Source organism: Melitaea cinxia, chromosome 3 (genome assembly GCF_905220565.1).
Source record: "Melitaea cinxia chromosome 3, ilMelCinx1.1, whole genome shotgun sequence".
NCBI lineage: Eukaryota > Metazoa > Arthropoda > Insecta > Lepidoptera > Nymphalidae > Melitaea > Melitaea cinxia.
The window spans coordinates 2,879,204-2,900,412 of record NC_059396.1 but is presented as its reverse complement, the minus strand read 5'-3'; the positions used below and the strand labels follow the sequence as shown (position 1 = coordinate 2,900,412).

The 21,209-nt window shown below is 33.1% G+C and overlaps 1 protein-coding gene and 1 non-coding gene across 2 annotated transcripts; one reads left to right on the top strand and one right to left on the bottom strand.

The window, feature by feature from the left end:
* The first annotated feature begins 597 nt into the window (after positions 1–597).
* On the top strand, positions 598–18,211 carry LOC123669705 (coiled-coil and C2 domain-containing protein 1-like). Its single transcript, XM_045603296.1, has 14 exons — positions 598–642; positions 1,099–1,333; positions 2,529–2,736; positions 3,594–3,910; positions 4,603–4,824; positions 6,962–7,053; positions 8,821–8,988; positions 9,726–9,900; positions 10,396–10,534; positions 11,618–11,848; positions 12,149–12,326; positions 13,435–13,586; positions 16,654–16,768; positions 17,908–18,211. The coding sequence occupies exons 1-14, from the start codon at positions 598–600 to the stop codon at positions 18,025–18,027; spliced, it is 2,397 nt and encodes a 798-aa protein (XP_045459252.1). The 3' UTR covers positions 18,028–18,211.
* Positions 18,212–20,189: 1,978 nt separating this feature from the next.
* Positions 20,190–20,263, bottom strand: Trnai-aau. Its single transcript has one exon. It is a non-coding gene; the product is annotated as a tRNA-Ile (tRNA).
* Between the last annotated feature and the right edge of the window lie 946 nt (positions 20,264–21,209).

Below are 21,209 nucleotides of genomic sequence, written 5' to 3'. Positions count from 1 at the left end.
TGAAGTGACTATAAATCAATTGTAAGACTAATTTTGATTTATTAAAAAATTTAGAACCATGTCCAGTACATAGGAATTTCCACTTAAATAAGAATCAATTTACTAACTTTTATGCAATCGAGATTTTGTATGGTATTTACTTTTATTCATTAAGTATCAAAATCAAAATATTTCTGTAAAATTTCTGATGATATAATATTTCTCACCTCAACCTCAGGCTCAAAGGTTCTGACCTCGGTTTTGACAAAACATGTTAAAAATGACATTGACGTTTAACATTTCTTATTTGAGAATTTTCCTTTCTTATCTAAATCTGAAATACAACGAACTTACGCTTTTCTAAAACACAACAATACGCATTCTCAATAAATAAGATATGTAAAGAGTATTATTTTGCTGTGATAGCTTTAAGAGGCGTTTAAAAAACAATAACTCTGTTTAGTGTGAGAGGAATTTTTCTAAACAATTCAAATAAGTTGTTTGTGTAATTTCAAAGCTATTAGAAACTAACAATACGATTAAAGCTCACTTTTAAAGGAATACTTATCTTAAAATAACAATATTAGGTAAACAGAATTTAAAATATAGTTATTAAAGATGTCTAAAAGACCTAGTTCAGGGAAACGAGGCAATCTTTCGCAGGTGAGTCATTGTGATTGTTGATTAGTAATATTAGTTTAAAAGATTTGATCCGGTTTTATTTCATAACGATCTATTTATAGCTTAGGTGTTAAATTTGCAATTTGTATGTGTCTCTTGTTCTGTATATAAGTTAACATCTGATTTATCCTTTATGTAAACAAAGAGGGATTTGAAGGTTGCTCATTTATACAAGAAAAACAAGTTATTTTATGTTTCAGAAAACATGTATACTAAAAGTATTTGTATATACAATCATTACTTCTTTCTTAGTTTCTTAGTAATAAAATTTTATTAAGATATATTTATTTGTTAATTTAGAATAATATTAATTAATGAATTAATAAAAGAAAATTATCTGTGTACGTTTTTAGCTACCCATTACAAAACGAAAAATAAATAAATAGAGATAGGCTTTTTTGATATACAAATGTATTAAAATTATCTAATTAATAAATAATCTTTATTCATTTAATTTTTCAGTTTGGTCTAATAGATATACCAGATTTTGATAATGATGATGAACCAATGAATCTGTCAGATGATGACTTAGACTTGGAAGCTGAGTTGGCAGCTATTAGTGGAGGGCAAAAGAAGCCACGGCCTCAGAAACCCGCTCCGGCTGCACCAGCAGACCTTGACGCTATGATTGCTGCTAGCTTAAAGGATATACCTTCAGATGAGGACGTTTCAGGTTTGTTCATTGTTAAGTTGATTATTTATTTATTTCTTGTTTTATTTCCTGATTACATAAAAACATTGATAAAGTAGGTACCCAAAAAAAAAAAAATTAAGTCTTTCACACTCTTGTGACATCTATTTTCTGTTCCTAAAATCTATAGGATCTATAGGCTTGGGTAAATAATGAAGCAACTCAGTTTCTATAAAGATATTTTAATATGTCTGAAACCAAAAATTAAGGTATGTCAAAGTCAGTATTGTAATTTCAAAAGATAATTGTTTGCTTACCTTCAATTACACCAACAATTAATACAACAAAGGTAGATGAAAAAATAATGAAGTAAATGCACATTATCAAAGATAACGAAAAAATAGTAAAGTAAAAACTAGTACTTTTAACTGAGGTAGGGCACAGCAGGATTTTCCTGCTCAAAATCTGGAGCAGCCCGACTGGGGTAGTACCTCGACCTTACAGAAGATCACAGCTAAATAATACTGTTTTCAAGCAGTATTGTGTTCCTGTTGGTGAGTAAGGTGACCAGAGCTCCTGGGGGGTTGGGGATTGGGTCGGCAACGCGCTTGCGATGCCTCTGGTGTTGCAGGCGTCTATAAGCTACGGTAATCGCTTACCATCAGGTGAGCCGTACGCTTGTTTGCCGACCTGGTGACATAAAAAAAAAAAAAAAATACTTAGACCTCAAATAAATTTAAATGGGACCACATGACAACACCACCTTGCGATCAAAAAAAAAAAAAAAAAAATCAACAAAATTGGTCCACTATGACTAAAAGTTCTGAGGTAATATACATTAAAAAAAAGAATACAATCGAGATCAATAGTATTTATATTTCACTTTATCAATGTTTTTTAGGGTTATGAAAAATTGTATTGGATGTGTGTGTATAACACAGAAGCAAATTTCCAGAGTAGCTTGTATATTAAGACAAAATTAAATTTAAAAATGCACTAGGATCTTTTTTTCACACGGAAAATGATCTATTACAACTGCAAAACCCCCATTTGAAGGAATGCAGTTAGAAATCGAACACTATATATAAAATCTAAAAACAGTCCCTCCACCCCAGTGACCCAGCGTGATTTATTTGACCTTCCTCCTGAACGGATCACATAGTATATGCCACATTTCCCCAGTTTTATGCACGCTAAAAATCTTATTTTTTTTTAAATTACTTAATTATTGTTTTAGGTGATGAAGATGACCCAGATCTCCTCAATGAGCTACAAGAGTTAGCTTTAGATGAAGGTGCTCCGTCTGAGAGGCGAGCAACTCGACCCGCCCCTCCTCCTCCCGGATGTGAAAGTAGCATGGTATCACTATTGCAAGAGAGATTGTCTAATTATACACTTGCCGAGAAAGCAGCTAAAGAGAATGGAGAGAGCAGCAGGGCTAGACGGTGAGTTGTCAATTTTTTGTCCTTTTCTAGGTGTGATTGCTCCGCAACAACGCTCTGGTATATTAGAATGCAAGTAGTCGCCTAAAACACCGACAGGTTGCGGATTGGAATTACAAATATTTCTTTCAGGTTTAGATATCTGTTTTTGGAAAGCACGTTAAGCCATTGTCCCCATGTTATCTTAAATACCTGACAGCGATCGTTACTCATAGTAGGGAACATAATTATCCGCCAACCAACATTGGAGCAGCGGTGTGGATTAAGCTCCAATCCTTCTCCTACCTGTAAAAAGAGGCCTATGCCCAGCCGTGGGATGATACACGATGAATGCATGCATGCAGATGTTATTGCTTGTGTTGATGTTTATTATTAGTGTTCATCATTGCTCTGCTAGTTAGTGTGTAATACATTCTATCCCATAATCTTCCTAAACCTTTTTGAGGTTTCGCTTTCGCGTTGGCGCAGCGGTCACAGCCATGGATTTTTAGGTTTATATAACAGCAATTTTTTTTAAAACGAGCCTTTTATCTTGTATATTTTAGCATATATTCTGCAGTAATTAAAATAAATAAAACGCCTCACACTCAACTAGGATTAACTCCTGTGTCGGGAGTCCAGAATCACACACAATACACAAGGATAAACGCCTAGACCACGGCTAACATCTGTATGGGCAATACAAATGTTTGCATGTGTAATCGAACCCGCAACCGCCAGCGCAAAAGCCACAAACAAGTGATGTGACCGTTGCGCCGAGGCGTCGTCATTCTCTTCCTCAATAAATTCTAATCTTCATAATTTTATCTTAATAAACAGGCTTCCTAGTGTGTAAATAAGTTTTAAATATTTTTCAACAGATTCAATCGTGGTATCAAAACTCTTAATGATCTACTGAAGCAGGCAAAAGCTGGTGGGACTGTCAAGGATGAGGATATACCCCCTCCAGTCAGCGTTGGAAAACCAACTCAATCTAGTGAACCAGCAACGGATCCACAACCTTCTGAGCCCCAAGTTTCAGCTCCGGTGCCTCCTCCTCGTTCCACATCAGTGACAAAGCCCCAAGACCCTGAACCAAGGTCTCTATCACCCCCTGAGCCTAAAGAGGCCCCTCCTCCACCACCGGTTTTCGATGATGTCGACCCGGCAAAGGTTGAGGGGTTGAAATTTATTTTGAGTGAGTGTTTTAATATAGTTGTTATATTTTTTTTACTTTCATTGATTTTTTACTGTATAAAATGTTTACAACAAATATGTTAATATGTTAAACAATTGTTTTATTATAGAATGTAACATAAAAAATGTAAAAAAAAATCACCATACATTGGTGTAATAACAGTAACGTTTCCTATTTACTTTTGCAATTAAATAACAATTATATTTAATTTACATAGTTTACTAGATTTCAAAATTTTAGCCTTTAAAGTTACTGCTACTGTATTGTTTTAAATTATTGCATTTCGCAAAACACATAATTTCCAAAAGTAAATAATAATACTTAAGGAATTATGAAGCTTACTAACAAAATTTCAAGCAGAAAAAAATCATTGAAATAAGCAATTTATAGATATCTAAAAGCAATCATGTATTCGTAGTTAACACATTTAAGGCCAGCCCGTTGGCGCAGTTTGTAGTGGTGCTTTCTGTTGCGCGGGTTTTGGGTTCGATTTCTGCCTGAATCTGGGTATAATATGTGTCTGGGTATATATTTATATATATGTATTGTTACTATGTACGTTCATCGAAAAAAAAAAAATACTCATAAAAGTTGGATGTTACCTATAACAAGCATTATGTTGCTTACCACAGGAACAGATGACTGTGTATGTATGTTATAAGATATTTATTTATTTCTTATATCTTTTTTAGAGCGTACAGAAGAATTCAAAGCAGCTGCCCTAGCAAGCAAGCACGCCGGTGAAAAATCCTTAGCTTTGGAATATTTGAAAGTAGTAAAACAATTCAATGTAGTCATTGATGCATATAAAGCAGGTCAAGAGATGGATTTGAATGAACTGCCCACTCCGGAGGCAATCGCTTCAGGATTCAAAGAACAGAACAAAGAAGATAATCAAGTTCAACAAGCGCCGGGTGAATAATTATTTATATTTAATATTTAATGATTGGTCTGATTTTGCTATTATATAAAAGATCTATTTTTCATACAAAAGTTTTACCGACGATAGTGATTGAAAATATTAAATCAGTCAAATTGATAATTCTCAAATATTAATCCTATAGCATATAGCTATTACTTATTTATATATAATATATAAAGTTATATAGTTTTTTTTTAAATGTATTTACTAACAAATTATGAAGAGTAATACTGTACGGTTTTTACTGGGTCATTGTATGCTCATTGGTCATAACTTCTTATGGGTTGATTTTTTACAGCATTATTAGAAATTCCTAAATTATCCAGTTTTATAGTGACATAAATGCATTAAAACAGATAAATATACGCTTAGAATTATTATAACAGTTTAGATAAATAGGGTTTTGCTTAATATGGTATATATTTTTTTATTATTGTGAAAAACTTGAGAAAAACTTAATTTTTATGCGGTTGTGTCCAGTACTATTATAATACTGTCGTAATGCGTGTATTTATTTATTGTAATTTACTCCTTAAGTAACTGTGAGTGAAATAGTGTGAAACAGTGACGCTAGGAGTGCATTTTACCGCGCAACGTCACTTACAAAAAAGAGAAATATACATATATTCATATATAAAATCCAAAATTGCACGCCTCCTTTAAAACTATTGTTAGCATCGTATGCTTAACACCGCCCTCTAGTAGCTGGTTTAGGAACTAATGATTGACCATACAACGATAAGTTCGATTAGTCGATTTCATTCTTGTAAATAGTTACAGATGGCTCTGATACTATATTGTTATGATAGAAACGTAAAAATATTTATTGTAAAAAATTAAAGAATTTTTCAGTCTTCGTATTCAAAAGGTTTCTTAGTTAATAGTTTCCTGACATCATAAAAAACCTCATATTTCGTCAAGTGGTGTGGTGGTCTCGCGTTATTTTGCTATAATCCGTACATCCAAAACGTTGACGTTCAACATAAAAAAAATTGTTAATCGATTCTTTTATTATAATAGTATTCACAAAAATTCTTTCAAATAATATTTAATTTGTAGTTTGATGTGTATTCTGTAGAAAAATATGCATGTTATAAAAATTAGGAGTAAAGCACTTACAATATTTTTTATTTTGTGAGAGGAAAGTACAGCCGGAGGTGTGCAATAGATTTTTAGACCTCACAGATAATCTTTCTCAAGGAGTAAATACTAGTCACCTTTCAGAGCTGATATATACACTTTTTTATTTATTTATAAGGTATATAGTATATACATATGTACAATAATATGGAATCAAAATCTTTATGACTTACGGATAGTCAATAATATGGAATCAAAATCTTTATGACTTTACTTTAGTTTCAGATTTGTAGTCTATTATGAAAAAGTATTCGTTCTAACGGATAAACGCACGATTTATAATTAGTTATTAAGAGACACGCACTAACAGCTTTATTTGAAATTATATAACAAAGATTGCTGGCCTTGAATAGTCTTAAAACGTTATATATTGGTTTGTGTTTATGAAATATATGAAATTTAATAATTGATGTTTGAATTATGTCCCCATATCTAATTAATATTATATCTGCCTGAGGAGATTGTTTGTGTATTTCAATTAATCTATCCTGGGATATAGCAATTTTAAGTAAAAAAATATTTGCTTAAAAGTAAAAGTCAAAGCGGTAATTAAATAGGCCATAAAATATCGACATATATTTTTTTAAAAACCGAATGTGATCGAGTAAAAATAAACACTAATGTGGGTTAAAAAATGTCAAGTTCTTATTTTATATTTGATGTATTAACGATGACGCAGTGACACGTTTACAACTACCGACTGATGCGCTCACCAATTCAAGCGGTCACCAATTCAATGTTTGCACATTACAAATATTTAATAGGCGATACAGACGCTTACTATAGTCTGGACGTTTTTTCCTTTTGTGTCGTGTGGTATACAAACGGATTAGAATTTTACTAGGAGCATCACTTAATATAAAAATCACAAAATCTTAGAAAAGCTATTCAAAAGTTAAACCTGCAATCATCAATTCTACATATAGTGTTTTCTGAGCTACGTTAATTATTTTATTATTTAAAAATTGTGAATTGTGTGTTTATTCCAGAGCCAGCTCCAGAACCTGCCCCGGAACCAGCGGGGCTGATAACGGCTTCAACAGTTGATGAGGCACTACGACAGAGGCTTGCTTGTTTCCAGGTTTTTTTTTATATTTTATGATTATTTTTATTACTAAAGGGAGGGTCACATTGTTAATTTTTTTTAATATGTTCAATGTTATTGACTGCAGTATTAGCCATTGGAATAATTAAATATAACAATATATTACATATTCATAATTTCAAATATATTTATCTACCCACCACCGTGGAGCAGCGTGGTGGATTAAGCTCCAATCCTTCTCCTACATGGAGTTAATACATGCTGTGTGCCCAGCAGTGGGACTACAGGCTGAATCAATCAAAACATATTTAGGTTTTTGGTTAATAATGTACTATTGATTGCAAATGTATAAAAAATTTAGTATTTTTACAATTTATAATCTAGTATATAATTATTCCAAAGAAACAGCTCTGATATATATACGCACAGCACAGTATTATAGATAATTTTACTATATATATATATATATATATATATATATATATATTGTTGTGGGCTCGGTTTTCCGCATTTAGACACAAAGGTGGTCCGTTATGCGTGATATATATATATATATATATATATATATATATATATATATATATATATATATATATATAGGGTTATTTGTAAAACACCAGCATCCTTGCAGGAGAAGATAGCTAACATTATGTACAACAACATTTGTTCTACGACTTTTGACGTAACTCAATACATTAATTAAAAATGATTTTTTAAGCTTTTATTGTACGGTCCTAACATTTGTAAGTCTATGTTTCATTGATTCATTCATTATCGAAAGGACGACGCGACGCTCGCGCGCTTTTGCACTGCTAATAATAATAATAAATAACACTTTCTCTGCCCCATAATTCTAGTTAATAAAATAAATAAGTTAATAATATAAATTGCTTAGTGGGTTTGTAGGCAGTATCACAGTTTGTATGTCGCAGTGACTTAGGTAAATGTGTATGTAGATTAGCTATCTGAATTCTGAACATCCAAAATATGTGAAAATTATTAACTTAGCTAATTATTAGTCTTTAACGTTTACTAAAGTTTAATTAAACCAAATTAATATTAAATATTGGTAGCTGGGTATTATTCACTTTTCATTGTTTAATGCAGGCGAATTAAAAAAGTGGAATCAGCGTATTTACAATAATTAAAAAATAAAAAATAATTGACAATAAAATTATATTTACGAACTTAATTTCTATTACCTCTACATCGCGCACATAGCGTTCAAAATAGTCATTATCACAACCAACACACACACCACACCTAAAAATCAGCTGTTCACTAACACGTGCTAACACTTCCGAATTCGTTTTAATTTGATAATAATCATCCTCACCATTTCCGTGTATTCGACATTAGAATAGCAGTACGCCATGGTTATAAAATTATTTTAGTACAGATACAATACATCGATCGATACGAGTAAAATAAATACGAGTAGCACACAAAATCATATGACGCGGGCGCATCAAAGTCGCCGCGCCGACTGCTTCGGCTAGCGAAATAGTTCAAGTTCAAGGGCGCTAGTACCGCTCCGGCCCTTCCTTCCCCCCTCACATTCACACCCGCAAGTAGTAACTGTTTACCTAATATTTGGGATGCGCGTAGAGTTTATAACATTCAAACGGAAAATTAAATTAATTTTTTTTTTTTGTATGAAAGTAAAATCTAACAAATTATGAAAAGTCGTAGAACAAATGTTGTTACTTATGATGTTAGCTATCTTGTCCTGCAAGGATGCTGGTGTTTTACAAGTAACCCTGTATATATTTATTTATTTATTTATTTAAACAATCTAAACAGGAACAAGAGGTAAAAGCAAAAGAGCAAGGAAACGCATCAAAAGCCCGCCGGATGGGTAGAATAGTGAAGCAGTACCAAGACGCCATCAAACTGCATTCTATGGGGAAACCTATACCCATAGATGAGCTCCCCACTCCCAATGGGTACGCTCCCATACCCACTGAGGGGGTAAGTTGTGTTATTTACCTATTATTGTAATATGTTTCTAATGGTATTTGCATTTGTTGTATTGTATTCTGTTAATACACGCAAAATTAACTAGTATTCATATTTTTAACTGACTTTCAAAGAAGAGGATGTTCTCAATTCGACTGTTTTTTATGTATGTATTATACCGCATAACTTTTCACTGGGTATTTACGATGACCCATATTTACTTGACTATTTATTCGTTTACTTATGTTGTATTACTTGTCGATGTAATTGAAGTCGGTTTTTTTTTCCTTTGCGAGCAAACACAATTATTATACAACTATTTTATTTGCAGTCGTAAATAAATGAACGATCAGTCTGATGATAACCGGGTTACCTTAGCCTATGGACATCTGCTATATTAGGCATTACCAGTGTGTGTATTACTGCTGTAAACATAGCACTTTCCTAGGAACACTGACTAGCTCTTAACCCCCCCATCATCGGAACACAGTACTACTTGAGATTAACATTATATGTCTAATATTTTATCTGAGATTAAAGTAATTCCCCAGTTGAAGTGGTCTAGATTTTTAATTAGATTTTTCTTGCTGTCTTGCTTCAATACTTGCCCTCCTCTACTAAGTTATAATCATATTTAATATTAAGAAGAATATTTGGTCTACTCCGAATACGCGGAACCTCGCCTTCTTAACTCTTCTCCGGCTAAGTTATAAACATAAAAAAGTATTCTTATAATCTTAATTACACAGGCTGCCCCGGCCCCTCGGCCCCCTGCCCCGGCCCCGGCCCCCCGCCCCTCAGCGAGTCCGTCCTCCTCTAAGGCCGGAGCTCCACCGCCGGCATCGCGATACCAGAAGCAGCTCGCGCTATTACTGCATCGACAGAAACAGTTCAAGGAGGCCGCTATACTAGCGAAGAAAAATGGTAAGTGACTGTTATCATACATATTTATATTTATACAAATAAGCTTATAATTTGTAGCGGGGATCGAACCTGCGTCTCCGACTGACCGTGTCGGCGCTCTAGCCAATTAAGCTATGGAACGATGTACCCGCTAGATCGAAATTTTTGATATGATGATTTTATATTCGGTCTAAGCGACCGTGGCGCCGTCTATAGTGAGTTCTTTACTTTATAGACTTTTGACTTTATAGCTAAGTCCATTGATTGTTACAAAGTATTAAAATCCTTTATCTCAGCGGTCTATGCTAGATCATCAGTTAGGCGAAAATTCCGCATTCTCAGCATTAATAATACAACATATATATTTTTAATAGTTAGTATCGAAAGTGTTTCTGTAGTTTCATAGTCCAAATGTCAGTAGTAATTAGATTAGCAAATGTTCAGAAACATTTCTTTCTCTCAGATTTTCCTGGACTTGTTTGAGTTTTTATATACAGTAAGGCTATTTTAATACAGGTGATATAAATCAAGCTAAAGAGTACCTGCGTACAGCGAAGGGCTTCGATTCTGTCATAGAGGCGGCGAAGGGCGGTCTCACTGTCGACTTCAAGTCCTTACCCCTGCCTCCCACTGAGAAAAAAAAGATGGAAGACTCGTGAGTTTATATTTTATCTGCGCCTCTGTTCAATACAACCTTCGTTTTTAGCCGACTTCAAAAAAGGAGAAGCTTCTCGATTTTTTTGTATTTTTTTTAATGTGCCGTGATAACGTTATATAAATCGATGAACACCGGCTGCACGCACGAACAAGTGTCACGTTCCACCTGAGCCTGGGCGTGCGAGCGAGAGCGCGGAACAAACGATAGAGAGGCACGATCGGCCCAAGCGTTGGCACAAGACACATTTATCTTTCTTCTCGTGTGACGTCAGAGCTAGCAGTTCGAAATAATTCAATGATTATAATGTAATTCAATTCATAAAAGTATCCAGTTTTTCATCAATGTTTGTTTATGACGTTATATGTAGTACGTAACCCGTCCTTTTTTAACTGATTCCTTTATATTCGAAACCTGGTACTCTTCGGGTGATCCAATTTAAATTGGAGCGAGTTTTGACGAATAGTTGTTGAGTTATCCCTGTACTGTATATGTCATGTTGCTTGATGTTGATGTAAAATTGAAGTCTTTTTTTCGAGTACAAACAGAATATGGAAGATACGGTTACGAATCAAGTTGTGGATGTGCACTTGTAAAGATTTAATAACGCCACATGACAAGCACTTTTGAATATAAAATTACAGTCGATTTGTGATTATTTTTCCTATTTTCGAATTATGGAATGTAACCATACTTATAGGTGGCCTGTTCAGGGGAGGGAGGTCTTTAAAATACCACGCTTGGTCTTAGGTTTTCGTCACGTAGTCAATAATCTCTAGAAAAATCTCATGCTTTTTCGGGCTATATTCAAATATTGGACTTTTATGGTATTAATAAAAATAAACTTGAGCAAAATATATTAACTTTCTGTTTGCAAAAAATATTTAACCCATAATACTGAATTAGTACGTAAAAACTCGTGCTACCCCCATCTCTCTCGTCTTAGTAAATACTACGGGAGGAAAGGGGGTTATAAATTTGTAAAAACGGGTCACGTAGTATAGGTTAAAAATAAAATTCTTGTGAAATACAATAAATCCAAATGGTTACACGTAGCTACCAAAATTACACTCGAATTTCCAGTTACGACGTTATATCAGCCGAGGAGTGCGGTCCGACCGACGATTCGACGATAAACATAGACGACGACAACGTAATGACTCGCATCCAGCAACAGCTAAGCGGTCAACTGAAGCTCTGCCTCACCAACCGCGACCACTACAAGGCGATGGGCAACATCGCCGAGAGCAACCGCTTCGAACACCTCGCTGTCAGTGTGAAGCAGGACTTGGACGTCGTGAAGGTGGCTAAGAGGTGAGCTGGATATTTACTTTGAAACCGTTGAAGTTGTTGTTACATATATATTCATTGTTCCTTGACCAGACTGCGTTGCCTTAATCCCTTGACAATTTTATCATAAGTAAGTGGGTATTCTATTACTCATTTATATCTTATAATGTAATGTAATGTTATATAACTATACTTATAAATATTATAAAGGGAAACCTGTTATTGGCCTTATTTTTTTTGTAATTTGGTTATAGTATGTATTACTGAAACGCTGTTGGTTTTCTTAATAAATAATAAATAAATAAAATAATAATAATATTTCAGCCTAGGCGACACACCTCCCAAATTCCACTACGAAAACCGCAAGTTCTCAGTGGTTCAGTGCAATACGGATCTTAATGAAAACGACTTAGAACTCACAATTGTACGCGGGATCGCATACAACGTGCCCAATCCTAAGGAAATCGATACATACGTCAAATTCGAGTTCCCGTATCCTCAGGTGAGTAAAAACTACACATAAAAGACACCTAATCATTTATTAAATAAAATAAAAAAAGTTAGAGAAACAAAAAAGCAATATAAAAAAGTTACAATGAGAAGCAAAAGTCTATCAATACATTGTAAAAACTTAAATTGCAAGAGTCGTCCAACAAATAAGAATCTCAATATTTATTAATGCGTGATAAATATTATAAAATAATAATATCAAAATTCCAACGTCAAATAATTGTAAACGCTAATATACTAACTACGCTGTTTTTGTCTTCATAAAATTCTATAAAAATGTCCTTGACTTTTGCCGAATTTTCTTATTTTTTGGTAACTTTAAATCGTAACAAGTACTACAGTTTTCTAGTTATGCGCTTACCTGCAAAGAATAAAGTTCACAAAAAATAACAAAATGTATTAAAGGAAATATTTCTTATATGTAGAAAAATCGACATTGTCTCAGAATAGGGGTTGGTGGTATAAAAGTAAAAATTTAGGATTGTATGTATTTTTCAACGTCAAATAATAATAAAATAAAAAATTAATAATTAAAAAAAATTGGGGCTGACTACCCTTAATATTTAGGGGGATGAAAAATAGATGTTGTTCGATTCTCAGACCTACCCAATATGCACACAAAATTTCATGAGAATCGGTCAAGCCGTTTCGGAGGAGTTTAACTACAAACACCGCGACACGAGAATTTTATATATTAGATGATATGGTTTAATATTACCAACCTTGCAGTAGATCTCAGTATCAGACAGAACCCAGCTAATAAAAGACACAAATAGCCCTAACTATTCGTCAGTCTCACCTTCGCCATTTAAAAACTCACTAGCGACCCGCCCCGGCTTCGCTCGGAAGCAATACTAAGAATCTACAACAAAAGATACGTTAGAAACCTATAAAATTATCAGTGTTTCTCTACCATATTATGCATGTATTATACATATAAACCTTCCTCTTGAATTACACTATCTATTAAAAAAAACCGCATCAAAATCCGTTGCGTAGTTTTAAAGATCTAAGCATATACGGGAAGAGACCGACGGAAAGCGACATTGTTTTATACTATGTAGTGATATTTAATGATTTTAATATTATAAACGTTCCAGGAAACGCCAGTATCAGACAGAACCCAGCTAGTTAAAGACACAAACAGCCCCAACTACTCGGCAGTGTTTACCCTGGCCATACAGCGAGGCGCGAGACCCTGTTTGAGGGTCTTCAAGCGACACGCCATCAAGTTCGAAGTTTATTCGAGAGGGTAAGATGAATATTTTTAATTATTTATTTGTAATCCAACAGCGAAGACCACCACCACCAATAAAGTTTACGACATATTTCAAGTATATCATACAATTACAGTAAAGTCTAAGTTTTACCTTAACTGCAGGTGTCTACTACATTAAACCTGAGACCAATATACACATGGCTAGAACCTTAGATGTTTTACAATGCAAATAATAAGATACGATAAAAAATTTAAACTATTTTTTTTTTAATTTACTCATAAATAATTATTTAGACAAAATACTCACACACACACACACATATAAATATATCGGGTTAATTGTCCAATAGTAATTGTTAAGCTATGGACCATCTTCTCAAAGTGTTTTTGCCATTAAAATTTAGGTATCTTCCAAAGTGAAAATGTAACAATATATATTAGGTCTAGGCAAGCATACTCGACTCTAGATCTAATATTTGATTACTGCCAGAGAATATTATGGCCTACTATAAGCGTATTACGTAAATATTTAAAAGTTCCTAAATGTAAATGAAAAATATTATATTATTAAAAGACAGTACAGGTATTTTTAAGACACTTATTTTTTCTTACCCTTATTGAATTTATTATTAAAACTTCTTTACGCACGCTTGACTTGGGGAGTCAGTGAGACGAGAGTGTTACGAAAAGTGTGATTGGGCGAGGTGAACGGAAGTTGAGAGAGAGATATAAGTTAGTGAAGAGAGAAAGAGAGAGAGAGAGAGAGAGAGAGAGAGAGAGAGAGAGAGTTACGTTAGTTAAGTTTTACTTCAGTCGTGTTGTCTAAAGCATACCGGTTTTTATTCTGGACAGCTGTCATAATTGACAAAAACTTTTACAATAATTTTGTTTCGCAGCTGTATGTTTGCGTTTAGTAATAATCTATAACCATTTAGCGTTATTTACCGATTCATTTTAGTTTATGTAGAGTGAAGACAAATTATTTAGATTTCTTATTATTCTCGAGATTTCATTTCCATTCAATAAATATACATATACAGGTTAGGAATTCACAAAATAGCAGTAGAATTCACGAAAATCAAGAACTTGTCTCATACTTATTTTTTTTTCTTTTTATTTTGTACACACTGTATATATTATTTTTTTACATTACTTTCGATTTGACGTTTAAAAACTTTTATGATTTACTGTAGCGGTATGTTATGTACGAGTATAGTTTAATATATCTTGGTAATGTTTTAACCATAGATATTTTTATAGCATTTGGGTATAAATCATAACATGCATTGCATGCAATTGTCTAAAATATTCATCCATACGTTGCATAATTGTATCGCCTATGTGATAAAATTTGCCAAGCTATCTGTTGTAATGTCTATTCCGTGATGTCTATGTTATTGGGCTATTGAACAAAGAGTGAAACATCAAATTAACGCAAATTATGAAAATTCTCAAAAAAAAAAACCACTACAATTTGCAAATATAGTTCAATTTAAATGGGACCACACGACAAACACCATCTTTCTAATAATAAAAGAATCATCAACATCGGTAAACCCACTGAAAAGTGATAAGGTTACACACACATAAAAAATACAATCTAATTCAAAACTACCTCCTTTTTTGTAGTCGGCTAATTTTTTTTTTAATTTTTATAGTAAAGTCCATTATCATGTCCGAGTTATCTGCAGACCTAAATATATATATTCTTTATTGCACTTTAAAAAAAAATGCAGTTGTTTGTATACAAATTTAGTTAGCAATGGTGGACTTATCTCTAGAAGAGATCTCTTCCAGCCAACCTGTGGTAGTGGAACTAATGTTACATAGCAGGCTAAGAGAGTGCAGTAATGTAGACATCATACAGATTCTAGAAAATAAAAACCTAATTAAATAATATTCATAACATCATGCAATATACATATACATACTACATATAATATACTATCATACACACCACTACTTATATAAGAATATACACATAAATATTACACATATATTTATGTAAAATACATACATATTATACAATACACAGTAAAAGTAAAAATATAGATATTGATAAATATTTTGCATATAAATGTATATAAAACAGTTTAATTTTTGTTAGTACTGTGCCCATTTTTTCGCGCTCTATCTACAGTCTGGGTTAGCGTTTTGTGCTTTATGGCTTGACGATGATGTACTCAAAACAAAATAGGGTTTCTTTATCGATATTTAATTATATTTACAATGTTTCTTTTAATATAAATAAATAATTATCAAGTAAACAATATTATTAATTTGAACTATTTGGCCTTATATTATTTTGAGTAAATAATTCGATGTAAATAATTAGTCTTATCCATTGGGTTCGCATATAGATTCTAGTTTCTGCTTGATATTTGATATTTTGGCTATTTCACATTTTAAACTATTATGCATAACCAAAGGCTACTTAAAAAAGTTAGGAACTATTTTTATTTAACTACATAAGATGAAAATACAAAAATTATCATTATACTTATTTAAAAAGTGTCAAATAGCCAATCGTGACTGATGCTACACATTTTATACATACATTTATATACCAAAAGTTGCGTACAGTGGCAACAATTATTAAACTTCCTATTTTAAATTAAACAAAATCTATTTAGTATTTGTTAGAAATACATATTAATTGGAAAATTATCATCACATGTAGTAAAGGAAAAAAGTACAAAAAATGAGAACTGTACAGGTGTAGATAAAATGTGTATCACCAGTAGTATCCACTCATTTCCTCTCCTCATATATCACTCAAACTGGTGTATCTAGTACGCGACAGTGGCCTCCCAATCTCCAGTACCCACATCACCCGGTAGCCCTGTGACATGTAATGTGATATGTGGTAGTGGTAGCTCACCCCATTCCCCAGTACCTATATCACCCGGCAGCCCTGTAACATAAGTGGCATGTAATGTGATATATGGCAGTGGTAGCTTCCCCCATTCCCCCGTACCCACATCACCCGGTTGCCCTGTGGTATGCAGCAGTGGTAGCTTCCCCAGTCCCCAGTCCCCACATCACCGGTTGCCCTGTGGTATGTAGCGGTGTGCGGTAGCGCGGCGGGCGGTGTGTGCAGGTGGTGTAGCTCGTTGTGTTGCAGCGGCTGGTTCAGCCGGGACGCTCTGCTGGGGACGGCGACAGTGAAGCTGGCTCCGCTGGAGACCCAGGTCACCATACATGAGGCTTTTCCCGTTAGTATTATTATTATTATTATTTTTTATACAACTAGGTCGGCAAACTAGCGTATGGCTCACCTGATACTAAGTGAGTACCTACTAACCCCTGCGACACCAGAACCATCGCAAGCGCGTTGCCGACCGTCCTCCAATCCCTCTAGGAGTTATGGTCACCTTACTCACCACAGGAATACAACTCTGCTTGAAAGCAGTATTATTTAGCTGTTATTTTCTGTAAGGAGCTGTCTGTCCGTAGGGGAAATACCTCACTTCCCCAGTTGGGCTTCTCCAGATTTGTGCCCGTACCTTAGCTATAATAGGGATCGGATAAATATTCAGAAAGCGTTTTAAATTAATCTTTATGGATACTTATTTTCATAAAAAATGAAATTTTATTTATTTATAGCCTTTTAGGTTCTCAAAACATGTTTTAATATTGTTTGTTGAAAAATCCCGCTAAAACGCCACGTCATCCGCTAAAATTGCCGTTCTACTAAAGTAAAAACGCCCACCGAATTTTATAAGTGGAACGTATATTTGGTCGCTGTTAAGTGTCAGGCGTCAGCTGTGTGCTCGCAATATGGTGGCATGGTGAAAACATGATGCGGGAGTTGCGGAAGCTTAGCGGAACGTGGCCAATGCTCGATCCTACAAATGACGTCACGTACTGTAGTTGGTGTTTCAGTATAGATTAAAAATATTGTTAATGACAATTTATTTCTTCATATAACATTTTTAAATGAATTATATTTAATTATTATTTGATAAATAATCGTCAAACAGTATATTTATTTTATCTAAGTATATTATAGATTTTAATCTGATTACTGTCCGATCCCATATCATTGATAATAACCCCCGACAGTCAACTATCACAAATTATTCGATTCTGTATTTTGAAGGTTCGAATTCATAGTGTTGATGATAAGGTCGATTATCTTTTACAATTTTTTTTTTTATCATATTGATGTAGATTAATGTACATAACAAAGCAAATCTCAAGTCAAGTCTCTAAAATCCTTATTGTAAAGAGAAGTAGCGAGCATTTCCCAAACAAGTGTCTATGACTACTCACTGGGAAGACTCAGCCACAATGTTGTTATGATTTAGAAATAATAAAACTTTTTAAATTTTTTATTTTTATTTTTTTACAGTTAATGGACGGTCGAAGACCGGCGGGAGGGTCACTAGAAGTCCGCCTGCGCGTGCGCACCCCACTGCTACAGCAGCAGATAGAACACACCACGCACCGCTGGCTAGTCATCGATCACTGACCGGGACACAGCTTGAACTTATAACGCCTGCTTGTTAAAGACTCTTGACTATTACTTTCAAGTATGCTATGCTTTGTGACTATATAAGGGTATGTTATGTCCCTGAATTTATGTGGTAGGATAGGATACGGAAAAGATTGATTATTGTAAAAATTATTATTTTAATAGTCCGATTACGATTTTTTTAAGAATTTTATTAAAATTATTTATTTGAACATAAATAGGCCGAATTAATATATCCTAAATCGAGTTTTATAAATAAGTTTCGACCGAAACGGTTTCGTAGAATGCTACTATAAAACGAAACGGCTCGTTGGTCTTATTGCACGTTTCACAACTGACGAATCTAAAACAAAATATGAAAGATACACAAATGATTTTAAAATTCGTAGCAATAATTGTACAAATACAGTTTTTGGAGGTTGTATTAACAACTCTATATAAATATACAGAATTGTTACAACACCAGCTGTCACATAAGTATGACACTCTACGGAACCTAACAACAATCAAGTGCATAATATTTTCTTTAAAATACTGTATATATATATATATGTTTCAATGTCAAATGTAAATAATGTAATTCTATTTCAAATTAATCTCAATATTGTATATATTAAGAACTATAAGATTTCAATTTGACGTCCACAATTACGGATATTTAATGACTTTTTATTTAGATCTGGGTATGTAATATTTATACTTAACTTTTTTTTTGTCCTGTCATCATTTTTCTAATTTTTTTTTGCATTTCTAAATAATAATGGTAGCTTTGCATACATGTGTAATAATTTTTAGTCAAATTATTATTTTGTTATGTTATATAAAACAATATAAATTTTTAAGTCATAGTGTTTGCTATCAACACTTTTACTTATATGGGACACCGCGATTGCCACTTTGAAACCCCCAACGGTATGGCTGTATGGTTAGTCCCATATATGTAAGTGTTTATAAAACGATGTAATTCAATGTATCATAAATTATTTTTATATAAATACTTATAATAATAGACTGTGAAGTATGTACGTCACTAAGCTTGAAGTGCCTGTTTTCTTTCTGTTACAACTGTAGATATTATTGAATTACCAAATATAAATATATATGTTCGTTGATAATTGGATTATGTGGTTTTATTTTGTATTACATTTTTTTTTTCTTATACAACTATATCGGCAAACAAGCGTACGTCTCACCTGATGGTAAGCGATTATCGTAGCTAATAAACGTCTGCAACACCAGAAGCATCGCAAGCGCGTTGCCGACCCAGTCCCCAATCCCCAACCAGGAGCTCTGGTCACCTTACTCACCAACAGGAACACAATACTGCTTGAAAACAGTATTATTTAGCTGTGATCTTCTGTAAGGTCGAGGTACTTCCCCAGTCGGGTTGCTCCATATTTTGAGCAGGAAATTTCGTACTGTTCATCTGCTAAAACATAAGTATTGATCTTTAAATTAAATAAGGAAATGGCTCACACTCATTGATCCCAAGTAGAATGAAATGTCTTGGGGGTCGAGAAACACTACACAATCACAAATATTTTTTCGTTTTCTATCTATGTGTTTTTTATTATTCTATAAAGTGATGTAATGTAGCCTATATATGTGTTTTCCTTAAAATTGTCACGGATAAGATATAAGAATCAAAGTGTTTGATCTTGGCAGACAAAATAAAAAATAAATGTTGGTTGATTAATATAAAAAACATTCCTTTCAAAATTAATTATTATTTACCCCTCACCTCTCCTTACACAGAGTATTTAATATGATTAATTTTTTATTAATATTATTATTCTTATTTTTTCATTTTAAATATACTAATTTAAAACAAAAAGAAAAAAAAAATTAAAATATAAATTTTATCACTAAGTTTTATTGTTGCATAAATTAAAAATCACATTTAATTTGGTCATTGATATATTAAAATTCATTCATACATATTCAATATTTAGATATAAATAGAGAAGTAATGTTCTAAAACTAATTACTTTAACCTTGAATTTGATACAACAAATTAATAACAGTATGTCTCATTCAAAAAAAAAAATAGATCTAGGTCATTTTATGCTTAAGACTACGGGGATAGATATATTTTTATTTTAATAAATAAACGCTTAAATAAAAAATCAAAAACGAATAAAAATAACAAAAAATATCTGTGGCCCATGAGGGGATCGAACCCGCGACCTTCGCGTTATTAGCACGACGCTCTAACCAACTGAGCTAATGGGCCGCTATCCGTTTGCATGAAATTAACGATAGGTATCTTAGCTGTAACAACACAACCTCGTGAACAAAGAAGTATTATTAATTTAGTCTTTATTATTGATTCTGATCTAATTACATGAATGTAAATCATCAAAAGAAATGTGTGCTTAATGGCTTATCCCTGCAAGAGATCTCTTCCAACACCGGGTGTGTTATTAAAAGGAATATAATTATACAGACAAAAATCAAATAGGTTAGTATAGGTACGTATGTACACACAATTTTATAAAATAAATTAAAACAGTAATTAAAAATATATTTAGATAAAATACACTATATTTATAATAGATATGTACATAACATATAAGATTTTGTAACCAAGATTTATGGATTCAAGTCCGACTTAACGCCGTTCATTTTTAAATAGTAATTTGTTTAACACTAATGAATACGTTAACATAATAACAACTAATAAATAATAATAACAAATAAGAAATGTAAAGCCGAATTTTTGTTTGTGATGTCTCAAAAACTTATATTTTGGAATCCTAAAATTACTAATTTTGAACTTTAAAATACCTTACTTTTATGGTAAGATAAATATATTTTTTCTTTGCAGGAGTAAAATATAGTAAATAATTACATAATTGAAAAGGTATAATTTCTTTTACTCGTCATTACGTCATCAGTCACGCACAGTCCCCTAATGACGCGACGCGACGGAGACGGAATCGGGACGACTGCCGGTGACACGTCGCACGTGACAGCGCATATAATCCGATGTGTAATGGAATTACATAGGTATATTAATCTGCAATGCTTATATAAAAACTTTTTTGAAATAAAACTCAGACATAAATTGAGTCGTGTCGTTTAATCTGATAATCCCTATCAGACCGATTTTATTTTTCTATGCCCTTAATTAATGTTAACGGTTTTTTTTTTTTTTTTTTTTTCTCTAAACCCCCGAT